The sequence below is a fragment of the Passer montanus genome, unplaced genomic scaffold, assembly GCF_014805655.1.
Source record: "Passer montanus isolate IOZ18808 unplaced genomic scaffold, ASM1480565v1 scaffold20, whole genome shotgun sequence".
NCBI lineage: Eukaryota > Metazoa > Chordata > Aves > Passeriformes > Passeridae > Passer > Passer montanus.
Genome location: NW_024366592.1, coordinates 2,710,911 through 2,735,641, shown reverse-complemented (window position 1 = coordinate 2,735,641; position 24,731 = coordinate 2,710,911). Strand labels below are relative to the sequence as shown.

At 49.3% G+C, this 24,731-nt stretch overlaps 1 protein-coding gene across 2 annotated transcripts in view; it reads left to right on the top strand.

Moving 5' to 3' along the window:
- LOC120501596 (cat eye syndrome critical region protein 2) overlaps positions 1 to 24,040 on the top strand; it is a 99,898-nt gene extending 75,858 nt beyond the window's left edge. For both annotated transcript variants that reach the window (XM_039708093.1, XM_039708094.1), the window contains 11 exons: positions 3,663 to 3,819; positions 7,481 to 7,610; positions 7,896 to 7,933; positions 8,015 to 8,106; positions 8,380 to 8,506; positions 9,889 to 10,322; positions 11,412 to 11,540; positions 11,625 to 12,432; positions 13,924 to 15,328; positions 16,173 to 16,278; positions 16,485 to 24,040. In XM_039708093.1, coding sequence (XP_039564027.1) covers positions 3,663 to 3,819; positions 7,481 to 7,610; positions 7,896 to 7,933; positions 8,015 to 8,106; positions 8,380 to 8,506; positions 9,889 to 10,322; positions 11,412 to 11,540; positions 11,625 to 12,432; positions 13,924 to 15,328; positions 16,173 to 16,278; positions 16,485 to 16,490 — 3,432 coding nt within the window. In that variant the 3' untranslated portion in view covers positions 16,491 to 24,040. The remainder of the gene's footprint in view (positions 1 to 3,662; positions 3,820 to 7,480; positions 7,611 to 7,895; positions 7,934 to 8,014; positions 8,107 to 8,379; positions 8,507 to 9,888; positions 10,323 to 11,411; positions 11,541 to 11,624; positions 12,433 to 13,923; positions 15,329 to 16,172; positions 16,279 to 16,484) is intronic.
- The last annotated feature ends 691 nt before the right edge of the window (positions 24,041 to 24,731 follow it).

The window sequence follows — 24,731 nt, the reverse complement described above, 5'->3', positions numbered from 1 at the left end:
ATTAGGCTGCAGGGAATATGCCATGTGAGCTAGAGCCAGGGGTTCCCCCAAAACAAAGGAGAAAGTACAGGTCCCTGTGCAATAAATGTAATTACTTAGAAACAGATGAATAAAAGGAAGGAAGAACCTCTCATCATGCTGCAGATAAAAGCCTGCCAAGAGGAAAATAAGACCCCAGCGATGGTCAGTTAGGGGCCAGAATTGCTCTCTGCAAAGCCCACCATGCAGGAAGCACAGGGACACGTGTTTGTTCACAGGCAACAGAAATCCCAGAGGAGGAGGGGAGTGGGAAACACATGGAGCCTGAATGATGCTAATCAGTACCGCAGGTGCTCCAGGTCTGCAGCAGCAGAGGGCTGTTAATTGCTGCCTGTGGGCCAGTGAAACGCTTCCAGCGAGCAGGGGGCCCTCCTGGCACCCGCTGTGCCGGGACACAGGGAGCCAGCCAGTGGCAATGGCGATGCTTGTGTTGCTCCTCAGCAGGATGGGGCAGCCAGCCCTGCCATGGGGCAGCCAGGGAAGGTGCCAGCATGTCTGATGGCTTGTTCCCCAAGCCAGGGTGGGCAGCTGGCGAGCCTGGGGGTTAAAACCTCAGCCCGTGCAGGTGACCTCTTTCTCCTGGCTGCTGCTTGAGTTGGACATGTAACTGCTCCATGGGCTCCTGATCCTGAGGGGGATTTCTCAACAGGTGGTTCAGATTAGCTCCTCATTAAGAGCCGCCTGAGCAGCACCCTCATTAGGAGAGCGCTGCGGAAACCTGAGCGGGAAGGTTTGGCGGATGAGGGGCCAGGGCACCCTCGCCTTCTGGCCTTCTGCCCCTGAAGTCTGATACCCAGTGTCTGGAGAGCAGAGCTAAAGGCAGAAGTTGGGCTCTTTCAGAGTCCCAGGGCCAGGGACAGTGGTGATGTTGTGTCCTGGAGTGCTCTCTGCCGGAGGGAAGGAGGCGGTGATGCCTCGGTCGCCGTGGTATTTATCCTCCGAGCATGGAGGAAGCTGGAGAAGCCTTTTGCCACCTCTGTGGTCAGGAAGGAAGTTTAACTTGTGCTTGGTTCTTGCTTTTGTTGTTCCAATAAGCGTCTGCTTCCACCAATCTAGTAGGAGTTTACTGGTTCATGTCTGTGTATTTTTTTTAAGCCCTGAGTTGAGCACACTCGTCCCCAATGGACCTAGGTGGGACACCAGGCAGTCCTTGGGGCTCACTGCTCCATGTTTATGGTTTCTGCTTTTCCCTTTTCTGCTAGGATGACACCCTCTCCTTTGTTTAAAAGTGCTTTGTTGATGCCACATTTGTGGTGGGTTGATCTGGAGCGTGCTGTGGATCCTGTGTCATGCCTTTAAAGCTGAGTGTGCCCTGCAGGCTTGGAGAGGTCCTGGTGTGAGCACTGCACCTGGGATGTTGTGTTCCTGTTTCCATATGGCATGAATGCTGGAAGTTGTTTTAATCCAGGGAAAGGGAAGGTCTCACCTGTGTACCAGCAATTAAAGAAATCCTAACATGCCAGGCTGGCTTACCTCTACTGGTTTGAGAATGTAAAGGCTGATGGTCACATCCTCATTAAAATATCTTAGCATACCAAGTTTGGTGGCGGGTTCCTGCTCACCTCTTTCTCTTTACCTGACTCTTTTGGTTCCTATTCCTATTGCAATTTAAAGATTTATCAAGAAAGTCAGAGGATAACTGTTTGACAGTGGTCAGGATCAGGTCTGACAGGAAGTTGTTTGCAGCTCATGAGTAGCAAATCAGATGGCAGAGCTTTTGAGAAAGGGATATAAAAAGAATCAGAAGTGGAAATGTGGAACCCAATTCTCTAGGTTCTTGATCTGTTGTCCTTGTCATAGCACAATCCTGGGCCTTCCTGGTGTTTAGATATTGATCAGGAAGGAAAGGTCTGAGAGACAACTGGAATAATCATGGAAAGGAGCTGAAAGGATCGCTTTATAAGAAAACATTTAATCTAACTGTAGAAATATGGGAGTAGTGTGTGTCTGAGGAAGTCAATAAGGTAAAGGCTGGAATGTGACTGCAGAAAAGGAGAATTTGTGTTCAGCCAGAAGAGTGTAACTAGGAATAATTGGATGGAATGAGGAGTTGAGAAACAAACTTCAAACTGATTGTGAGGAGAAGCTGGCTAATCTCAAGGCACCTGAACTCACAGAATGATTTCCCTAGGAAAGAGATAGATAAGTAAAGTGATAACATTTTGACAAAGATATAAAATGGAAAATAAGAGAATGGTTCCCTCATGGTGAGATGAAGCTCTGGGTTTCACCTTAAAGGATCAGCATAGAACAGGTGGGGTTTATCGCTCATATCCTAAATGCAGGATGTGGTCCTAATTTTGTCAAGAGTCCCATGACCCTCTCTTGGACACTTCTCTGTGACTATTGGTGGTTGAAGCATAATTCTCTTAATGTATTTTTTCTGCTGGAGATGATGCATGGTGCTCATCTACAGAAAACTGGAGTGGGAGTTTGTAGGGCAGCACAGGATTGTGTAGGGGAAGGGGGGGCAGAGGGGGAATGCATGTGCAGTGAAACCAGACAACATTTCTAGGCGTTCATCAAAACACCCCCAGGTTCCATTCCTGGGCAATGAAACAAGGACAAAATAGTAATCGTGGTGCCAGAATATGTTTTTTTTTCCCCTGGGGATTAATAATGGGCCTGGAGAAGTTGATGGTCTGAGCAGCAGCCAACGGACCCCAGCTGATTGCTAATCCTCAGGAAATGCCTTCTGCCTAAGTGGTGGTTGCTGGTTATTCCCTGAAAATGAAGTTAGGGCAAACTGTATGCGTGTTGTTCTTTTCTGGTTGATATTCCCTGCTGATAAGGCACACATATCTTGGTCACAGGGGTAGGTATGGCTGGTGGATGACTGATACATTTGTCTTAGAACTAAATTAAGGTAATAAAGATAATTCCACACTTCCATATACATACCTTATACTTTACTGGAGAAATAGGAGCAGGCAGTCCTGGTCTGGGAAGCCTGCAGTCTTAAGTAGGATCAAACAGCCTTGCAGCCTGCTGGCAGTGGGGAGGTGAGAAAGTGGGGCAATAAAGAGCCAGGTGTCCTTGACTGTGAGAACTGGTTTTGGGACCCAGCAGGAAAACTGTCCAAACAAACAAATGAGAGCTAGTTCAGGGGAGATTAGCACACAGAAATTTTGAACAGGAAAGGAAAACATTCCTAATGATACCTTGACGCAAGGCTGTACCAGACACTTTTCCTATTGAAGTATTCTGTGTTTTGCAGCAGAGACAGGTTTGGCAAAGTAGTCCTTCTCACACTTACAGGCAGAGCTCTGCTAGCTGGAAGAGGTAGAGGTGTTGTGTAAGGGTGTCAACAGCCTGGATCCTTTGCCCAGAAGGGAAGAGAAATGCGCACGGTGCATCCCTGACAGAATGGCAGCTTGTCTAACCCATCGCTTCTCCTTCCATTGTCCTTGTGTCAGTAGGATTTCATTGCTTGGCAAATAACTTCCCTTTCCATGTCGCTTTTCATCTAGGAAATCATACATACAAATCCTTTTTTCCCCCTTTTTTTCCCTCCCAGTCATTCATTGTAGGTGTGCTTTAATACCTCCTCACAGTAATCCTGCCTCTGCTCGGCTTTCAATGAGCCACTGTGTTACAGTTTTTGGTGCCTCATTTTGTTACAGGTAAACCCGAATGTGCTGAGCTCAATGGAGAAGCAGAGGCGCAGAGAGGAAGAGGAGGAGCGCCAGATCCTTATAGCAGTGCAGAAGAGGGAGCAGGAACAGCTGCTAAAGGAGGAGAGGAAGAGGGAGATGGAGGAGAAGGTCAAAGCAGTGGAAGGTAACGTGCAGCCAGTGTGGAGCAGGAGTGGAAGCTTTCAAAGTCAAGACTGAGATCTTGAATTAAAGTCTGCCATTTGCATTCCTTTTCTTGCGCTTACCTCTGATAAATTGGCCTGACTGTAGTTTCTTTTCCTTTGTCTGTCCTCTCAGTGTTAGTGGCTGTTCTCTAGGGCACCTTTAGACTGTGCTGTCTTCTTCAAATTGTGCTAATTTTCTTCCTTGCCCCAGCTGTCAAATTTTTTTCTCCTGCTATTCATGTTGCTTCTCAGTTCTGTCTCCCCACTTGCCTCCTGATGATTTCCCTGTGTGCAGGATTAGCTTGCTTTGCTCTCACTAGAATAGCATTTGGTTCTTTTGGCCCAGTGCATGATGAAAGAATTCTTTTTGAGGAGAAAGGGAATGGGATAACATGGGGGTAGCAAGAGTAGTATTTTTATATTGCTGCTGGCCTTACCAATTGGAGAACTAAAGATGAAGGGACCAGGTTGCATAGAGCACCAGAGCTGGCAATTTCAGGTGTTGGTCTAACACGTTGATGGTTATGAATTAAATGTTGATTTAAGCTGTTCTGGAGCAAACAGCCATGTGTTGAATACATCAGATCAAGGCACAGACAGCAGGCAGTCAGCCAGGATGTGTAGGTGTGGGTGTCAGAGCAAGCTCATTTCTGACCACCTTCATTTCTGACCACCTTCCCTCTGTTAGCCTCCCTTGTGGGGGATTCCTTCAGCTGCTGCTTTAGCCACAGTGACTGGCTGGGCTGTTGTAGTTCTACAGAAAGGCTGAACATCCTCAGAAAACTGAGGCAACATGGGGCAGTATCAGTATCATGAGTCCCAAAGTGGATAAAGAATCAGAAAAGGAAAAAAAAATTATTAAGTTCATGCTACCCTTGTAAACTTTCCAAAATGAAACAGTTTGCTACCAGATGTTTGGTAGAAGGCCAGATATTATCTAAGAATAGCTTCTTTTACCTGCTTACCTTTCTAACCATTAGAAAAACCAATTACTTCCTTGGCCTTGGTGTATTCCTGGTTGCTAGTCCTAGCTAATCAGGTGCCTTGAATCGAGACTCGTCCAGCTTCCATATCTGCCACAGATAGCTGTTTCCCTTGGCAAATTGCATATTCTCTGTGGTTTAATGCTTCATCTTTATAGACAAAATTAGTCTTGAAGTTCCACAAGAGCTGCAGAGATAAATGTTCCTGTAAAATGCTTTTGTTTTGGTATAAGCCACTTCCTTTTCTGGGTAAATGCAATCATTACATCATTGGATTCAAAGGAATCAGAGCCATGCAAAGAAACTGGTGTGAGGTTGAGCAGTAGCCTCTTTCAAGCCAAGTTAGCATACATTCTTGCTTTTATTGGCACAGGTGTCTTTCACTTAGTTTAAACTCTTTCCTAGACATTTAAGTCATTTAGGCTTAGTCAGGAGAAGTCTTCTTTTAAGCTGGTGCAAAAGCTGTTTGCAAAGGTTATGTTGACTTGTTCAGTTAAATCACTACAGTATTTTTTATCCCTAGAACCAGCAGCTCTCCAGGTAAAACTGGCTTCTCAATGATCTTTTCTTAGTGCCAAGCACAGCCACCACTAGCATTAGCTGCCATGACAGTTCTTATAATGGAGGGGAAATTATTTGAAAATTATGTCATTTATTTTACTTGGTTCAGACTTGTTAGAACTGTACATCCGACAACAGAAATTTTAGGGTAACAAAGATTTTCTTCTAATTTTCAGTCTGTTTGGAATATAATATTAATTTTATATGGCCTTCTGTAGAGGGGAGGTGGGAAATACCTTCTCTGTGATGAATTTCACCTTCTTCTCAGTTTTGGATGGTATTCCTGTTTTAACATCACATTCCTGTTTCCAGCCTGAGATTACACTTCCCCCAACTCCAACACACCCCCCAGGTAGCAACTTTCCTGCTGGGCCCATCTGTACTCTGCTGAATTTATAAGTTAGGGAAGCTTTCTAGATTTCTGTCACAACAGCAGGTTAGAGTTTCCCAGTTCTCTTTCCAGGTGCTGCTTCAACATAATCTCTCACATATATGACTTTGTAGCTGGTTGAGGTACTTTTTAGGGCATTATTTAGATTCTGGAAGCTGCTGGGTGGGACTCAACCCAGACCAACAGTATGGGAATGAGCTCTGCCAGTGACCTTGAGCACACTGTGTTAATCACTAGCTGTGGTAGAGGCTCCTGGTCTTAATCCTAGCTGAGATCTGGTACCAGGGTAGCACTCCTTGATTCCTGTCAGTTTACCAGGTCAGATCCTTGGCAGACATTGGTGCACTTCTAAAATCTACACCATCTTTACCTCTTGTCTGCTGTTGTCACGAGATTTTCCATTTCCTGCCCAATTAATCACTTCATGTTCTCCTCAGCTCTCTCACCTAGGCATCCATTGCAATGCCATCTAAGGATTGCAAATTATGAAACAAGCATGAATTCTGAACAGTGACTCAGATAGTCTCTGTTACCTGAAACTGGGTGTTGGACTTCGGATCATGCTATTCTCTTAGATTCTGTAGGACACCTTAGATGCAAGTCCTATAATCCCAGCTTCAGCTACCCTGAGTCTTCTAACAAGAAATTCAGGCTTTCTTTTACCAGTCTTTGACATATCTGCCAATGAATCTCCCTACAAACACTCACCTTGTAGCTATTCTTACTTTTCTTGTGCTCTCAACCTCCATCCCAAATTTATTTTCGACTGACAGTGTAGGACTTTAATAAATATTTTCCCGCCAGAGCTGGTATCTCTTTGGCATTTGCCAAAGGCAGAGCCTCTGCTAGAGGGTGTTAGCCAAGTCTTCCTCATGTTTCTTTCACTCTGGGTGTTCCTTGATGTGGCCTGTTCCTGTGACATCTCTCCCTGAGCATTACTTTCACAGAATTCTGCTCCTGCAGAAGGTTGGTCCAACCGCAGGTGTTTCGCAAGTCAAATGAATTCAGATTTCCTATAAGAAAAAGGAAATGAGGTTCATAAGAGCCCATAAACTTTCTATTATGAAGCAATCTGTTGGCCAGCTGTCTGGTTGCAAACCACAGGTTATATTACCAGCATTGCTTCTTCCTGTGTCTCACTTCTTTAAATGAAAGCTGTCCCAGTGGCCCTCGTGTGTGGCAACTTGCTCACTCTGGCTGCTGGCCATGAAGACCTACCTGAGCAATCTTCCCAAAGCCAGGCATGGAGGATAAAAATGACCCCAGTTACTCATTGCCACTCAGCTGGTAGAACTTCCCTCCCTCAGCACTGCTCTTCATCCTGTTCAGTGTAAAGGCAGCTGCCTCAAGTTCACCTGCCTGAGGTGAAGCCCCTAAAAGAAGATAACAATGAGCCAGCTCTTTCCATAGTGCCTAGGGCTGGTGTTGAGCTTCCCTCTTTGTACCACACCACTTCTGGAAGTTGCCTGAGGCAGCATCTGTGTCACAGTGGTGCTCCAAAATTGGTGATTGTTACCAAGGGAGGATGATGAGGCGTGTTGATGGTGCACTGTATTCTCACCTCACCTGCTCCTGTGCTGGTGCTGCTTTTGCTGAAACAACAAGACCATCTCACCAGAGCTCTTGAGAGCTGCAGGAGCACCTTCTGTTTCCCTGCAAAATGTGGGCAAAGAGTGCTGAATGGTTTTTCATCTCTTTCCACTGCAGAACGGGCCAGGAGGAGGAAACTTCGTGAAGAGCGGGCCTGGCTGCTGGCACAGGGGAAGGAGCTCCCCCCTGAGCTTTCCCACTTGGATCCCAGTTCCCCTGGCAGGGAAGAGCGAAGGACCAAGGACATGTGAGTACACAACGGGGCATTGCAGCACACAAGTGTATGGAAGCAGAGTAAGTATGGCAAGGAGAGGCGTGTGATCGTTCACAGGAATGCAGAAGAAGTGAGGATGGAGAACAGTGAGAGGAGTAAGCTGAGAAACATCTGGGTTTGGTCCGTATGAGAGGAGTGTTTGTGAGGAGGTTCATTGGCCAGCATTATGGCACTGCATGGGTGGAGGAGAAGGTGAACTACAGAGCATGTCTTATCTATCCTCAGTCTGCATATTCACTGTGGTGCTTCCCATTACAGCTTTGAACTGGACGATGAGTTCACAGCCATGTACAAAGGTTAGTCCCACCCCAGCTTTCTCAAAGTGAAATACTTCTCTGTGTGTGTGAGTGAATTCACCTTTCTCTTGCTACTGCCAGTTCTAGATGTGGTGAAGGCTCACAAGGACTCCTGGCCCTTCTTGGAGCCCGTTGACGAATCCTATGCTCCCAACTATTACCAGATCATTAAGGTATGGAAAGTGGCCCAGCCATCTTGAATGATGCACTTTGTTGACTGGGATGCAGTTTTTGGGAAGTGTTTTGAAGTTTGATGGGCTGTGTTACTCTCACTGTCAATCTCCATGATTCTGGCAGTCCCTTCTAACTTTACAAATCAAGAAAACCAAAGATGGATGGCTGCCTCTCTGGAGAACATCCTCTGCTGCCCATGCCCTCTCTGAGCTCTAACTTTTCAAGCCCCACTGTGGTTTCTGTAACTGAAGGGAAGTTTGGTTGTATTCCAGGCCCCCATGGATATCTCTAGCATGGAGAAGAAGTTGAATGGAGGTCAGTACTGCACCAAGGATGAATTTGTGGGTGATATGAAGACCATGTTCAGGAACTGTCTTAAGTACAACGGTGAAGGCAGTGGTAAGAGCAGTAAGATGCTAGATTTGTCTATTTGCAGTGCTCAGCCAAAGCAAGCAGTGCCCTCTTCCTCCTCACCAGTACTTGATTTGTGATTCTTCCCTTTCAGAATATTTTTGGCAGACCAGATGAAAGGGTAATAGTTACTGAGACCTGCACTGGGTTTTAGTGAGTCCTTTAGCACAGTTTGATTATGCTGAATTGAGGCATGGCATAGTAAGGACTGCCACGTTGGTAGATGGTGAAGGCAGAACACAGAAAGAGAGGAGAGTCTGTTTCTTTCTGAGCTCATTCCTTCATGTGTTGATGTGTGCCTGTGTGCCCCTTTTCCTCATAGTGACTAAAACAGACTTTGAAAAGCATTGGAATCTGGTTAACTGCCAGTGTTTGTTGAGTACCACGGGAAAGTGAGGAGTGAACCATGCCTGTCCTTTGGATGGAAAATGTAGGTTTTAGCTTCCTTGGCTATTGAAGGAACAACGTGTGTGCAAATGGGAAATCCTGGGCCTAATTGCCGTGCCAATTAAAATTCTATGTGTTGCTTAGATAAGAAATCAGTTCCCATATGGTGGGTCATCACTGCAGACTGTCTCACCAGCAGCACCTGGTGAGAAAGGGAGAGCAATATTAAGAACAAATCAGCTTGTTGCTGTTGGCTGGAAGTAAAAGCATACCTGCACCGCCACTGGGAGAGCTCTGTTCCTCAAGGAACTTCAGGGTTAGTTTAGTGCAAACAACTGGAAAGTCACTTGCTTGTTACCAGCACCTCTCACATGTCTTTTCCTTCCTACCCACTCAACAAAAAGTAAAAGCTCATCTCAGCAGAGCTGTCCAGTAGAAATGATGCAGTGGGGACACTGGTGTTTGCAATAGCTTTTGTGTCAGGGTCAACAAGTGCTTTGGAAACTGCACAGATGAATAAATGTGTTTGCTGATTTTCCTCTGTCTTGTGGCCCACAGCAGACTTCTGAACAAGTCCAAGAAAAGCCTCTGAAAGTAATCAAATAGCATTGCTGGAAATTCACATTTCTTCTCTCAGCACTCCTGCTGGCTAACTGTGCAGGTCACACATCTCTGTGAGCAGAGGTGGTGCTCCCCTAATGTAATTCTTGGCACCAGGCTGGAACACTGCGTTAATGCTGACTCTGCAGGCCCTGCTGCCAGTGGTACTTTGTCATGCCTGTGTGCCTGTCCTCTGCTGGGGTTACTGAACAGAAATGATGCTGTGTTGCTTATGGAGTTTAGGAACCAAAGCCAACTAGTTAGAAACAAAAGTCTTCCTTGGAGAAACTTGGCAGAGGGGAGATGATTTATCTGATGTTGCATAATTGCCTAATTGCTTCTCTCTACGAGGCTCTGACGTTTTTGGGGGGTTTTGACTGCAGAGTATACAAAGATGGCTTACAACTTGGAGAGGTGTTTCCACCGTGCAATGATGAAGCACTTCCCTGGGGAAGACGGAGACACAGATGAGGAGTTTTGGATCAGAGAGGACGGGAGACGAGAGAAGAGGAGCCGGCGGACCGGCCGCTCCAGCACAGGCAGCGTCTGGACTCGGTCACGGGACCCAGATGGGCATGGCAAGAGACAGCAACGCCTGGAAAACGGAGGCAAACCTCCACCATATCGAGCTGCTTCCAGGGCTCCCGCTTCTTCCTCCTCTTCCTCTTCCTCCTCCTTCTCCTCGTCCTCTGTGGATGACCCAAGTGGCAACGCAGTGCAGAGTGCTCGAGAAGTGGGCCCTTCCAACGGGCGAGGCTTCCCCCGCTCCCTGCAGTATGGAGGCATGCCCAGCCCTGTGCCACATCCTGGGCAGATGGTAAGAAGCAGTTCTTGCTGTACTTTGCCCATCAGGACAAGGGAGGGAGGTAACGGGGAGTGAAACTTCCTACCATGAAATCCTTGGTGCATGTCAGGAACCTTTTCCCAGAGGTAAAGGGTCAGAGCTATGGTTTCTCTAAGTGAAACCTTTCAGCCCTTAGATTTAATTATTTTTTTTTTTTAGATTTTTAATCTCCTAATGTTTCTTATGGCTGGCATGTCCCAGTGCAGACTTGCACAAACAGATTCCCCCAGTTCTCTTCTCCCCTTGGAGGGTAACCCCAGTGTGCATGGAAAGCTGTAACATTTCTTCCCTAACCCCCCAGTTTATGAAGCTGAACAATCTGGTCTTCTTTTGTCTCAATTGTTTACAGATGCCTGGTAACTTCGTGCCATCTGTGTACTACTGCGTTTCGTGCTTGAGTATTTATAAAAGCAGTAAACTAAATCAAACAAAGGCCACCCTGGACTGCAGCAGTGACCTATCTTTAGCCCAACGTTTCTTCTCTGAATGCCACCTCTGTTCTGCCTCCCTTCTGGGCTGTTCCTCACCCACCCTTCACTGCCTTTTCCATTCTAACTAGTGATGGCTTGTGGTGTGATGTACCTGCTGTTTTCCTGAGATCTAGGCTATGCCTTGCCCTTTTAGCTGGAGATCAAACAAATTTTTTAGAGTGATTCTTGTGCTGCAGATAGTGGGAGGCAGTAGGAGAGCTGGAGGCATTGAGTATTTTGAAGGAAATCCAGCACATTCCCTGTTGTCTTCCTGCTTCCAAGCTCTTGTGGTCCATTCCTTTTCTTGAAGCAAACCACTGCCCTCTCCAGCCTTCTTTGTTCCCCCCCACCATTCTTTGGGTGGCAAGTGAGAGTATTGCAGCCTTAAGTTTGGGGGTGAGTGGCTGAGGTGTGACAGAATGGCTTTGATAACACTGTGTCACCTCGTAGAAGAGAGTGTAAAAACAGTCCAGCAGCTTATTTGTGTGGTTACTCCAGCTTTGGCTTCCCCTCACCTGCAGTATTTCTGCTGCTTTTATACACTTCACAAATTGTTTTATTTCTCCCCCCTGCATCCCTTCCCATCCCTCAGAGACCAGCGGTGCCGGGAACCTTTGGCCCTTTGCATGGATCCGATCCCACAAAACTGTACGGCTCTCCGCGAGTGCCCGAGCCCCATCCCGGAGACCCGGTCCAGCAGCACCAGCACTTTGCCATGCAGGTAAGCCCCTCCTGCTGAGGGCTGCAGCACCCCAGGCCCCGCAGGTGCCGTGGCTCTCTCTGAGACCCCCCTCTCTCTCCGCAGCCGGCCGTGGGACTGAGCGAGCACCGCGGGCACCGGCTGGGCACTCCGGAGAAGCAGCCGTGCGCGGCGCCGGCCCACGTGGCCGGGCTGGGCCCCCGCCTGGGCTCCCTGCAGCTGGGGCGCGTGGGGGGCCCCCCGCCCGACGCCGTCTACCCACCGGCCCAGTTCCAGCAGGGCTTCCTCCCGCCGCGGCACAACGGGCCCGCGGTGAAGGCGCCGGAGGGCTCGGAGGTGCCCCCGGGACACATGTACCGGCCCTACAAGTACCTGAACCGCACGCATGCGGCCCTGTGGAACGGCAGCCACGGCCAGGCCGCTGTGGGGCCGGAGGAGAAGGCGCCCATGGGGCCGGGGCCCTCTCTCCAGCCCCGGGTCCTGGGTCATATGATGGACCCGCGGGCCATGAGGCCGCCGCTGCCTCCCAGCCAGTGGAGCGAGCAATCAAATTTCCTACCTCACGGGGTGCCTCCCTCAGGGTACATCCGGCCGCCTGGGAAGGGCGCGGGTCAGAGGATGCCGCAGCCGCCGGCCGCTCTCTTTGGGGGGCCGCCTCAGGTTCAGAGAGGGTGCCAGGGCGGGGACTCCATGCTGGACAGCCCGGAGATGATCGCCATGCAGCAGCTGTCGTCCCGCGTGTGCCCGCCGGGTGTGCCTTACCACCCTCGCCAGCCGCCCCCGCCGCACCTCCCCGGGCCCTTTCCCCAGCTGGCTCACGCCGCCTCGGCCGGCGGCCAGCCCCCAAAAGCCATGGGAAACGGGAGCTCCCAGGAGCCAGCCGGCCACGCCATGGACATGGACAGCAACCAAGGTAACGCCCTGAGTGCCCACCGGTAGCACTTGTCCTGCCCTGCCTGCATCTGTCACCTCCACTGCTCAGAAAATAATGAAAACCTTGATTAAATATTTGGGAGTTTTTACACACAGTTTTTTTTTAATCTAAGTTGGAATACATTTTCTACTGAGGGCATTGCTTATGTTTTTCTAGGACTGTTTTGTTTCACAGAGGTCCCCTCTGTCCCAGCTTTACCTGCAAGTTATCAGTGTGCCACAAGGTGCAAATGCAAAGCATAGTCTGTAACGCTTCTAGAGCTCACCTGGAGTTAATATAAAATTTGGATCTGCAGAGAGTTAGGCAAGGAGAGGAGATGTTATGTGAGTAAATGCCTTAAATACACTCCTTTGAGTGTGTGTAAGTATAGCTTCTCCTCTGAAATGCACATCTGCCTTATGAGCTCTCAACATCTTAAAATCTTCACATGCCACGGCTGCCCAAAAGCCCCTGAGCAGCTGTATCAGTTCAGGTGGGATGGCAACATGTCATGCATGCCCTTACCAGTTTCTTTCTGGTTGAATTTCATTTGTTCTATCCGGTAAACTGCAGATAATAAAAAAGAACCTTAAAAATAAAACCTAATGTAGAGATCAAAAAAATTCTGAGATCAAAAATTTTTTTTTCATTAATTCTAGCTGGTAAACTAGAGATCAAAACCCTTGTATCTTTTATCAATCCCTTGTGTGCCTTGCACTGAGAGGAAACTCTTTCCTTGTGTGGCATTGCTTAAAAGTTATCATAATTTAGCTTGCTGGATACAGAACAGAGAGAGGGGAGAAAGTTGAGTGATTGCAGGACAGAGCAGTCTCATCTCCAAACCACAGTTGGTTAAAATATGGCTGTGATCAGCTCTGCAGTATCTCAGGGCATGGTGGTGCTCCTGCCCAAGCTGGATGCAAACAGGGTTTGTGGAGGGTGGGCTTAAATTTGATGTTCAGCAGAAATTCTTTTCTATGAGGGTGGTGAGGCACTGACACAGATTGCCCAGAGGAGCTGTGGATGCCCCATCCCTGGAAGTGTTCAAGACCAGGATGGAGGGGATTTTGAACAATCTGGTCTAGTGGAATTTGTCTCTCTCCACGGCAGGGGAGTTGGAACTATATGATCTTTAAGGTATTTCCAACCCAAACTACTCTATAATTCTATTACTGGAAGGGATAAGGCAGCCTGAAATCAAGCTGCCAGTACACCAACACCTTATGATGCTGTCATGTGGACCCCAACTCTGCCTCTTCTTTAGGCAGCACACCTCTGTGTCAGACCAAGCATGCGTGCCATGTTACTCCAGAGGGGCTGTGACTTAGCAGTGGCTAGCAAACTGCAGTGTCTACCTGTGCCATCTTTCAGAGAGAGATACAACCTCATGAGCAGTTTTTAAAAGAGCACTTTTAAAAGAAGCACCACTTAAGGATCCCCCAAATTTGCAAAAACGAGACTGTGTGGTTGACTTTCTTCCCTCTCTTTCAGTGGACGCGCTGGCAGGCATGGACGAGAAGGCTCAGTGCATCAGCATTCCCGACGGGCCCTACGCCAAACTCCTACCTCATCCCAAGCCCCCGCTGCCCATGGAGTGCACGAGGCGCGCCTTGCCCCCGGATGGGGAGGGGGATGGCCCCGCTGGGAAGGGCGACCTGAAGGCAGGGCAGGGCAAAGGCGCGTGGTCAGCAGAGAGCGGCTACGCCGGCGACCCTGGCTGCGTGAGGGACCTGGTGCCCGCCTCCGAAAGGGGGGGTCCCCTGCCTCAGAATGGGGCGGCGGGCGAGGGGCCGGCAGCCGGCCCCGAGGGGAAGGGGCTGGCTGCCAACCTGCTGGAGAAGCCCCTCTGCGGCGGGGGCAAGGCCCTGCCCGAAGCAGCCGTGCCTTGCATGGGACAGGGCAGCGGCCTCCCTGGCGTGGATGCCACCTCCATGGGGGCCACCCCCAACCAGTTTCATCCTCTCTACATGTCCAGTCTGGAATACCCGAATTCAGCCGGGCGGTACCACATCAACCCAGGCCTGCAGGGGTTCAGCCCCGTGATGGGGGGGAAGCCACCTCCTCCTGCCTCCCATCCCCAGCATTTTCCCCCGCGGGGTTTCCAGCCAAGCAGCGCCCACCCCGGCGTCTTCCCACGGTACCGGCCGCCCCAGGGAATGCCGTATCCCTACCAGCCACAGCCCCAGCCTTCCTACCACCACTACCAGCGACCGCCCTACTACGGCTGCCCGCAGGGCTACTCGGACTGGCAGAGACCTCTCCACGCCCAGGCCAGCCCCAGCGGGCACCCCGGTGCCCACCCGTCCCTGGCCAGGCCCCCTTTCCCAGAGCGGGGCTCCGCCGGCCTGCAGGGCTGCGAGGCGCTGAGCGCCGCCCTGGCCTCTCCCAGCCGCGTGGATGGAGCAAGTGCCAAAGAGGTTTCTCCAAGCGACGGGCAGGAGCTGGGCCCTGAAGATGAGAAGTCCGAGGAGTCCCAGGAAAGGCCGGAGAGTCCCAAAGAGTTTCTTGATTTGGACAACCACAATGCAGCCGCTAAGAGGCAGAGCTCAGTGGCAGCGGGGGAGTTCCTCTACGGGGCCCCCCCACCACACTTGGGTGCAGGGATGGGATTCGGCCCCTCGGCTTTCCCTCCCCACGGGGTGATGCTACAGACTGGCTCTCCTTATGGATCCCGGCATCCTGCCAGCCACTTCCAGCCCAGGACGTATGGATCGCCCATGAATGCTCACCTGTCTCATCACCCAGCCTCCAGCCAGGCCAATGGCCTCTCTCAGGAGGGCCCCCTGTACCGCTGCCGAGAGGAGAACGTGGGTCACTTTCAGGCCTTGCTGATGGATCAGAGAGGCAGTGGAGGTGGCATGGGGGGGCCACCCCAGGACTTGTATAGACCCTCGGGGTAAGATCGTGTTTTCTGCAAGAAGGCAAGGTGGGAGGGGGGGGATGCCTGGGTGACCATCAGTGGTGGATACCCTTGTAGGGATATGGCTTCAAGTCACGGGAGATGGCAAGTCAAGTTGAAAGGCTAAGAGGTGACTCTTGGAGTAAGAGTGCTAAGATGGAGAGAGAGTCTCATTGCATCTCCTTAAAGCAAGGAGCACTCGCTGTCATGGAGAACCTGTTAGCCTGCTTCATCCATCCCCACACCAGTGCTGAGTTTCCCCTGACAGTTTTGTTAATGTGTCATCCAGGGTTGAGCATCTCTTAATCACACAGACTCTTGCCATTTTCGTTGCAAATGTTTTTTTTTTAATCTTGCTTGTAGTGGGGCAGAGTCACTGACTAAAGTGGAAGTTTGCCTCTTGTTATGAACATCCTTATGTTGCTGTCTTTTTCCTCCTCTTGCTTTGCCCCTTTTCTCTGTGTCAAATTTCCATCACAGGAAATTACCTGTCACTGAGACTGCGTATCACATTTTATTTCCAAGTGGAAAATACTGCTACTCCCACCAATTCCCTGTTTAGTTTTTATAAATGTGCCTCAACTGTTACTGTTTTGTCATCACCACAGCATCAAGTCCTTCATTCTTCTAATATTCAGGGAACTTGGATTAAAGCTGAGCCATTGGGGGAATGGTGTGGGTTGAGGGCTGTGTTTTGGGGGGAAGCCAGACAGAATATACAAGACAAATGCTTGTATGCTAATGTTGTATGTATGCCTTCAGTGAAGTAGTTTTAACCAAGAGTGGGGATTTGCTCCTGACATTCATGTGCTAAAACTCTCTCCATTCAACCTGACTCCAGAATGCAAATGCATCAGGCTCAAGTTCCTTTCCCGAAGATGCCTACAGCAACCATGTCCCGGGAAGATTTGACACCACAAAAACCATCAGCGTTGCCTCTGGATCAAGTAAGGGCTGCTAGAGAGAGCAGAGCTGAAATGCAAGTCTTTCTCCCCGCAGTGGTTAAAGGATTGTGGTGTTTGGTGAGGGTGGGAAGAGCTGGAGGAAGCTGTGAACTTGGGCAGATCACTAGTGTTGGCTTTGAACTGGCTGCGTGCAATCCCGAGATGATTCCTTCCTAAAGCTGCTCCAACTCTTTTTCTTCCTCTTCCAGAGCTAGTCCAAGAAAGGACAGACTTCACCAAGACGAAAGCCACACAGGATTAGGAACACGGAGAGGAGGGGCAGGCCTTGCTCCCAGCCTCCCCCGCCCGAGCAGCACGGAGCTTCCCGGGTCTGCGGAGCGCGGCGCCGGGCCGGATTTTGGGCTGGAGACCCGCGGAGGTGCTGGGCCCCAGCCAGCCGAGAGCTGGCTCACCACACAGGGCACCCCAAACTAGTGGCTTTCTGTGACCGGAGACTGCGTCTCATTCAGGGTTTGAGGGAATTTTCGGGTGGGGAGGGCGGGGGTGGGGGTGGAAACTTTCATTGACTGCTAAACTCAGGTATATTTTTCAGGGTGGAAGAGGACGATGATGGAATTTTACTTGTAGTATTAACGTGTGTGTTTTGGAGCTGGATCCAGTTTACAGAATTTAACCTGTTGCCTTTCTAAATAAATTTCTGTTGTTGGTGAATGTATTGTACATAATGGGGGAGGGGGTGGGCCCAGCTTGTAGTGGGCTTAGCACTGGAGGAATTGTTAACTGTTTACAATCATATCACACTGAAATCTTTCAGGAGAGGGTGACAGTTTGGGGGCAGTGGGGAGAGGTGAGGAAATGTTTGATGGATGACTTGCTGTCCCCCTTCCTGTCCTCTGCAACCAAGACACGACCCCATGGCTGGTTGACTTAATAGCGGGAATTGCTCAGGAGCATAACATGTCCTCCTCTTTCTCTTGTCTTCTTCCTCCTTCCCCTCTCACCCCCACCTCCACCCCTCTGGATCCAGGGCCTGAGTGCACTTCCAACTCCTGTCATCATGGGGGAACAAGGAATCTAGGACCAGGAATTGAAACCAGGGCAGGACACCCATGGCATTGTCCCTTCTGCTAGTATAGTACCCTTCTCCCTGCCTTTCTGGTAGAAGAAGTGTGTGCTCTAGAAAAGAGAAAATGGCATAACTGGTCATCTTAAAACTTATTTTGGTGAAACCAGTGCAGCTGCAGGTGGAGCAGCACCTATCCAGTAGAACAAGGGTCCCCACCTCTTTCTCTGACCCTGGGCTAAATTCACTTCTTAGCAGCAGTGAAGCAGAAAGTGCCACAGGCTTCCTGAGCACTCTTGCTGAGGAGGAAGAGCAAGAAGCTGCCCTGGGGGAATGGTAGGATTACTGCAGTGAGCCATTTGTTGGATTTGGCATTTGCAAGTTGCAGGTGAATTGGGAAGCACTCAGGCACTCATTCAGAGGTAGAAGTTGAGGTTGATTGGCTCAGAAGCTGAGGGACCAAAGGGCTGCATGCTCCAGTTGAGTTGGTTTTACTTTGTTGTCAGGCAGCAGGTCCTACAGGGCCAGTGGCAGCTTCCCCGAGTACAGTGGCAGTACTGCGCTGGGAAAACCCCTCTGTGCCAGTGCTTGGACAGCCACTGCTTGTTCAAGTGAGTTCTGTAGGAATTTCATCTGCATTTATTCACATCTTAAAGCTAACACGCAGTTGATTATTCTTGGGGAAGCTGGAGTAAAAAAGGGGAGTTTTTGAGTTATGAGCCTAGGCAGCAAGAGTTGCTGGTTGCACTGGGAGAGGACAGTGCAGGTTAAAAAGAGGATCTGGCAAGGAGTGGGACACAGAGTATGGAAGCAGCAGGAGCACAGAGCAGCCTGCTCTTTAGTCTGTGTGATACCAGCTAGAGGAGGAGTACTGTCTCCAGTTTCTGGAGAACTTTTCTGTCTGATTTCTTATTTTGGATGGTGCCATCACCCATGTCTTCAGCTGGATTGCACCAGGATGCATGACTGTACTGCCTTTGTCCTGCTGTGTAGATCTGCCACAAGCTGGCAGAGCTTTTCAAGGAAATGGCAGCTAGCATCTGACTGAGCCATTGCTCCTTCTGTCCTAACCTTTTGGAAGAACAAAAAGCCTAAAAGATGAGAAATATTCTTTCCTGAAATAGTTGGGCAAAGGGAGGACTGCCATGTTAGTGCTCAGTGAGCCTCACTTCTCTGTTGCTATACTTACTTTTGCCTCTGATGAGCTGTGTAGGGCCAAGGCATTTTCCAAGCCTAACAGGAGTTAAAATTCCTCGTGTGACTGCACAAGTGTGCTTCAGATGCAGTTCTTACCCACTGCTGCAGCCAGTCTGTGAGCTGTAGCTGCTGGCTGCTTAGGCCAGGCAGTTGCCTGGGACATCTGTCAATGTACTGTGGATGACTTCCAATATCTGTCTACAGATGCCATTACATTAGGAAAGGGAAGCTGGGGTTTTTGGTGTGGATTGTTTTGTTTTTTTTTCATTTGCATTCATCTGTCAGGGAGCAATTTTGACTGGTGGATTGATCTAAACTGGAGGAGATAATCCTGGAGGTTGGTCTTTGACTGAGAAATGGGTAACTGCTTTCCCCAGCCACAAACATCATGATATGTCTCTAAGTATAACTCCTTTAAGACAACAAACCTGGGACAAACACAGTTGCTTCTCCTTGTAAAGCAGTCTTTACTTCACTGTAGATATAAAAATAATTGGAAATAACAGCTTTAAAAACAGAGGAACTGGAAAATATAACTTGCAGCAAAGCATTGAAAACTGGAAATGGGAATGTAGATTCTGCAAAGAAGCCCTGCCTTACTTCAGCCTGTCTTCTGTGTCACAGCCAGCTGAATATTTGAATGGGCCTCTCCTTCAGCCCATTGTGAATGTTGCAGAACAGGAGGTTTTTAGATGCTACAAAAACTTTCCAAGCAGGCTGAAGCACACTTCAGCTGGAACTGGCACTGAAAACATGGTTCTAGTGGTCATGGCCTCTGCATGGGTACCAAGCCTCAATCAAAACAGGAGCAGCTAAGGAGAGCAGGAATTGCTTGTGGTCTGCCTGGAGAGGGTAGTGCAGTGTTAGACAGTGATAGATACCCTCACCTGACAGGAGGCAAATCTGGGAGAAGGGTTTGACTTGCAGCTGTGGAAAACAACACCAGGTAGTGAAGCTGACTCCTCTGGAGGCTTTCTTGGTAAATGGCTTTGGATGTAGTCAGTAATTTTTGTTAAAGTGGCTAACAAGCTGCTGTTTTGAGGACAGATGGTTTCTGTTGGAAAAGTACTTGTAAAGAATACAGGGAGCAATGGCTGGGCTTTCCTGAGGACAGGACATGCTGAGGTGGAGAGATGCTGCTGGAGTCTTAGATTGGAGTTTCCAGGCTTTCAAATGCTTTGTTCATAAGTGAGGGTTGGGAGTTTTTCCTTTCCCTCTTACAATATCTAGGGATCCCCTCAAAATCAGAGCCTCATCTCGCTAGCTACAATCTGAGCAAATCACTGAAAACTGACTCCTCTCAGAGGGAACAGCCCTGGGAGAGGATTGCTGGGCTGGAATACCCATGCAAATGTAAGGAGGAACAGATAATGTGAATTTTATGATTTCCAAACCTTGCTGCTTTGTAGATATTGTGGCAGATAGGTTTGAGGGATTTAGAAGAGTAGTATCACAGCTGTTTATGTACAGAGTGGTGTTTTGTGCCATGGGTTGGATTGCAGTGCAGGAGAAGTGTAGCTGCACTTTAAAATAAGATGGCTTTTGAGTGCCATGCTTGTGCCACTATCTTAAATTTTGAACACAATACAGAGAAACTCCAGTGCGTTCCCCAGCATTGTTGTAGTACAATAGTTTACCAGGTGGTCCTTCTTCAGAAACCATCCTGAACTAGTGACTGCAAAATTTCCTGCAGCTATTGCTTTTCCCATCTGGAGGATGTGTTTTGCTATAATTACAGATTTCATGTTAAATGAGTTTATATAATACATAGAACAATTATGAAGTTGACCATGCTCAAGCACGACAAAAATTTCCCATGTTCTCAGAAGAGCTTTGTGTGCTCCTGTACCTTTTTAGCCTCTTGCTCTCCCCACCACTTCCTCCTTTCTAAGTGGTGTGTGGTGTTCCCAAGCTCCCTGGATGTCAAGTTGCCATTGCAAAGGCTGCTGTATAAAATCCCCCTGAGACTCTGAATCTTTGGGCATCTTAGGTGATACAGGCCCTAGCAATTCAACTGGAAAGGGCAGTCACTGAGTGTGACTTTTAACAAACTTAGAAGTTTGCAGTCTATAAATTCCATGGTGTGACCCACCAAACCACTCAGTAGCAATCCAAGGCACAAGCCTGCAATGAGGAGGACAAAAGAGGAAAGCAAACTTGAAGCTTCAAGGCCCAACTAGTTTGATTTGTGACTTTGAGGAGACACTTTTTCTTGGAAGCTTCTGATTCTTTCTTGTCTGCCAAATGCCTTTCCCATGCAGGCTTTCCGAAGCAAATCGCCCATGTATATTTTTGTAAGTGTGGTTTCTCAGGGTCTTGGAGAGCTATCAGCTTTGTGATGTCTTATCTGAAAGCAAGTCACAGTGACTGTCTTTCATTCTGCTGACTGAGGCAGCTCCCCTGCAGGTTCTCACCCCAACACTTCTCCATTTAAAATGAAAGTATAATTAGAAAACAATCTTATAATCTTTCTTTATTTCTCCACTGATCCCTGTCAGGTTTTTGTTCATCTCTCTGTTCAGCCAGAGTGGTTTCTTTGTTCTTGATGGCTTTGTTCTGCTTTCCTTTTCTGAAAAGACTGTGTTGCTGTATGCTTTGTGGAATTTCAGAGAAGGTGCTGAAATGAGTGACAGGGAAGTGTCATCCCAAAGGATGGCTTGGAGAAGACCAGCAGTACAATCTGTGATGGTGTAGTTGGTCCTGGCTCCCCTTGCTGCAGAGCAGCCATGCAACTGGGTCTGCACTTAATCAGAGCAACCCCTTAAAAAGTTTTTATTGTGGTGCATCAGTGGAGGAAGAGGAGTTTACTCTTGCAGAATTCCTGTTTTGCTTTAAGGCGGGTGCTGGTGCTTCAGAGCAGTTGTGTGAGTGCCAGGTCCTTCCTGCAAGGCCAGGGCTGAGATAGCTGTGCAAGGAGGGCTGCAGCTGCAGCCCCTGTGAGCTTTGAGAGCCTGTGCTTATTGCAGGGAGAGAGCATCTCAAAGGTTGCCCTCACCCCTCTCCTCATCTGAACCTGTTTCACATGGTGGGGGTGAGCACGCTGAGGAGGAGAGCTCTTTTAACCACCACATAATGAACTGTTCCTTTTGGTTTTCACTCTGCCCACCTCCCACTCTGAAAAAGAGCTGGGGAGGGACCCATTTCCAGCTGTGTCCCAACAGGAGCTGCTGGGGACAACCAGGACAAGGCTCAGTCCACGCCTAAGCAGGGAAACTCAGGACAGGGTTTAATGGATTTGAGACTAGATATTAACATCCAAGTGTACCTTTGAAGTGAGCTGTGTTGTGCCCTTCCCTTTGTGGTCACTGTCTTGCCTTGGCTGACATGCAGGATTTGGGAGACCGTGGAGCATTTTGTAGATCTAACACTGATGGTCTTGCATTGATTGAGGGCTTTTTTCCTTCATTTGCAGCCATGGCCTAGATTTCTTTTGGCAAATGTCTTCCTCTTTTTGAAACGTGGATATCAAAGTGAACAGCCCATCCAGGAGAGAGCTACGTCCACCAGGGAAAGAGGGGACAAAGGATTAATTAGGACTGAGGCTTAATTGGGATTTTCACCAACTCTAGCATGTCCCTCTGTCCTTTGCCCCTTTTATTTGGAAACACTTGGCTCACTTAGCATGAGGGCAGTAAGTGGAATATCTTCTAAATAAAAGCAGAACTGACTCTGTGTGAGCACAATTCCCCTGCTGTGGACAAAGTCAGACCAGAGAGCCACTGGGGACTCCTTGGGACATCAAATGAGTAAGGGGCCTGCATCACCTGGTGCACCCAAACACTGAGACACGGCAGGGGAGCCCAGGCCTCAACTCTCAGTCTGGAAAGTCCTCTTGATTCCCTTTTGTATCATATGCCAACCCTTCCCCTCTCCTTTCTTCCCAGCTTTCAAGCCTGTTTCCCTCTGCTGGCCTCACTGCAGTCGGTGCTGTCAAGTGCAGGGATGAAAGGGCACAGGGCTGGCCTTGCCAGCTGCCTCCTCTGCACACACACACACACACAGAGCAGCTGGGGGGAGCACATTTACTCTCCTCATGAAATCAGGGTGTCCTCAGTGGCTCATGAGTGTTCTCTTGTGTGCCCCTGGGGTTTGCCACCCAGGCGTAGTGCTGTCTGCCCATCTGCCAGTGCAAGGGTTTGCTCCTGGTCCCACACGTGATCCTGGCATGTCTACCTCCAGGGGGGTTTAGGTTAAAAATGCCTGTGCATGTACTGTGTACAGCTGTGGAAACTCTTGTCTCTCCTCCCTGATGATCAGTGAGTGCTGCTGCCTGATTTTCTGAGCAATAATAACATGCAGCAGTGCAACGTTGACCTTCCTGTACTGTTTTAGGGTAAGATGGCTGTGGAACACACTGGGGTCTCAGTCGGAAGTGAGGAGCTCTCTGTGGCCCTACATTTTATCATGCCATGTTCCTGCTTTCCCAGAGACTGGTGGGTGGTTGATTTAGGTAGCCATGAGAGAGCTGGTTGCTGCTTCTGTGTTTGGGAAGGCAGAGAGGGAAGGGAGCAGTTGGATAAAGTTGAGCCTCATCCACCCATCCATCCACAGAGCAGAGCACATGGAAGAGGGGTGGGTGGACCACTGATTTAATGCCTCTGGGGGAGGAGAATGACCCACTGCTGCTTCCCTTGGCATCGCTGGGGAGGGAGTGGGGGAGCCTATGCCACTACATCCGTTCATTTTTCTGAAGTTGGGTAACATTGGGGTTGTTTTTGTATTATTGTAAGTTTGTAAAGAATGTAATCTGTCTGTCGGGGGCACAAGGAGAAAACGGGGGCCTTTCTCTTTTTGGGTGAGGCTGTTCTTATGTTGCTGTGCTTTTTGTTGTTGGGCAGGGAGGGGTCTAGTGGCCATGGGGGCAAGAGCCTGGCCCTTGTCAATGGCTTGCAGCTGTCCCAGGGTGACAGGAGGGTGAGCTGAGGCTGCTGCAGAGACCTCCCACACCAAGCTGTGAAAATGCCTCTGCCTGAGTCCCTCACTGGGGCTCTGCACTGGCAGGTTTTGCTGGGAGTGCTGGGATGTCACACTCAAGGACTGGGCTTGCTGGTCCTCAGCTCAGCTGGAAACTGGGCTGAACAGCTGCCCATGCTGTTTGGGAAAAATTGGACTGGATGGGCTCAGTTTATCAGCTCAAGAAGGAGTTCATGCTGGAGCTGCTCATCCCAGCCCTTCTGTCCCAGCAGGGCCTCAGGGGCTGCACCCTCCATCACCTGCTGCCCAAGCCCTCGCCTCCCTCCCCATCCTGTAGAGCACAGTGTCAGGGATCCTCTTCTCTCTCCTGCTGCTGCAAAGTTGTGTGAACTTTCCTGGTCAATACTGGAAAGGGGAATGCTATTTATTTTTATATTGTGTATATTTTGTCTTGGTCTGCTGATTACCTTTGTTCCCCAAGAGCGACAGTTACCTCAATAGTTAGTTTAATACTGTGTGTTGGGTAATTTTTTTAAAGAACTTTTTTAAAATCTTGATCCTTGGAGGTCTGTAGATTTTATTTCCATATGAATTGGTTATTTTGTATAAAGTACATTCTTAAAATAGCAATCACCCTTGCTGTATGTGTGTTTTCTTGTCTCCTGGATGGTCTCCCCCTTCCTTTGCAAGGGGAAGCGGATGAGGGTGGGAGGATAACACAGAGGGCTTTTTTTTCAGAGAGACAAAGCCCTGGCCTGCAGTCAGACACCGTTGTACCACCTGTAATCCATTTACAGGGAGCACCTGGAAAGCTAATCGGGATCATTTCCCGTTCAGGAGCACAGCCTGTGAACAGCCCAGCTGTGGGAATGAGATGGTGTCACTGCTCTCCCCCCACAGTCCCCGGTGGGCTCTGGGTTTTCCTGCAGCCCAGGTGTGCCAGGAAGCCTGCCTCTCCCCCCAGAACACACCCTGCTTTTGGGGCACAGGTGGTCTGTGCCCCCACACCCACGTGAAACCTCTGCTTTAAAAGAGGTGACTGCCCTGAGTGGATCCCACGGAGTGATGCTGCCAAGGAGGAGCCGATGGAACCCCTGTGAGTCCCCTTTGTGCTGGTTAATGCTGGCCCTCGGGGGCTGTTAGAGGAATGGAAAGCCTTTGGAGCCCACTGTGCTGCTCCAAATGAATATTGGGCCCAAAAGGGCATTGCTGTTTGCTGCTTACTCAATCTCCCATGCGAGGTGGGGCAGGGGCTGCAGCCCTCCCAACAGGGAGGTGTTCCAAGACAGCTTAGCTCTTTCTCCCCAGGTATAGCATCACA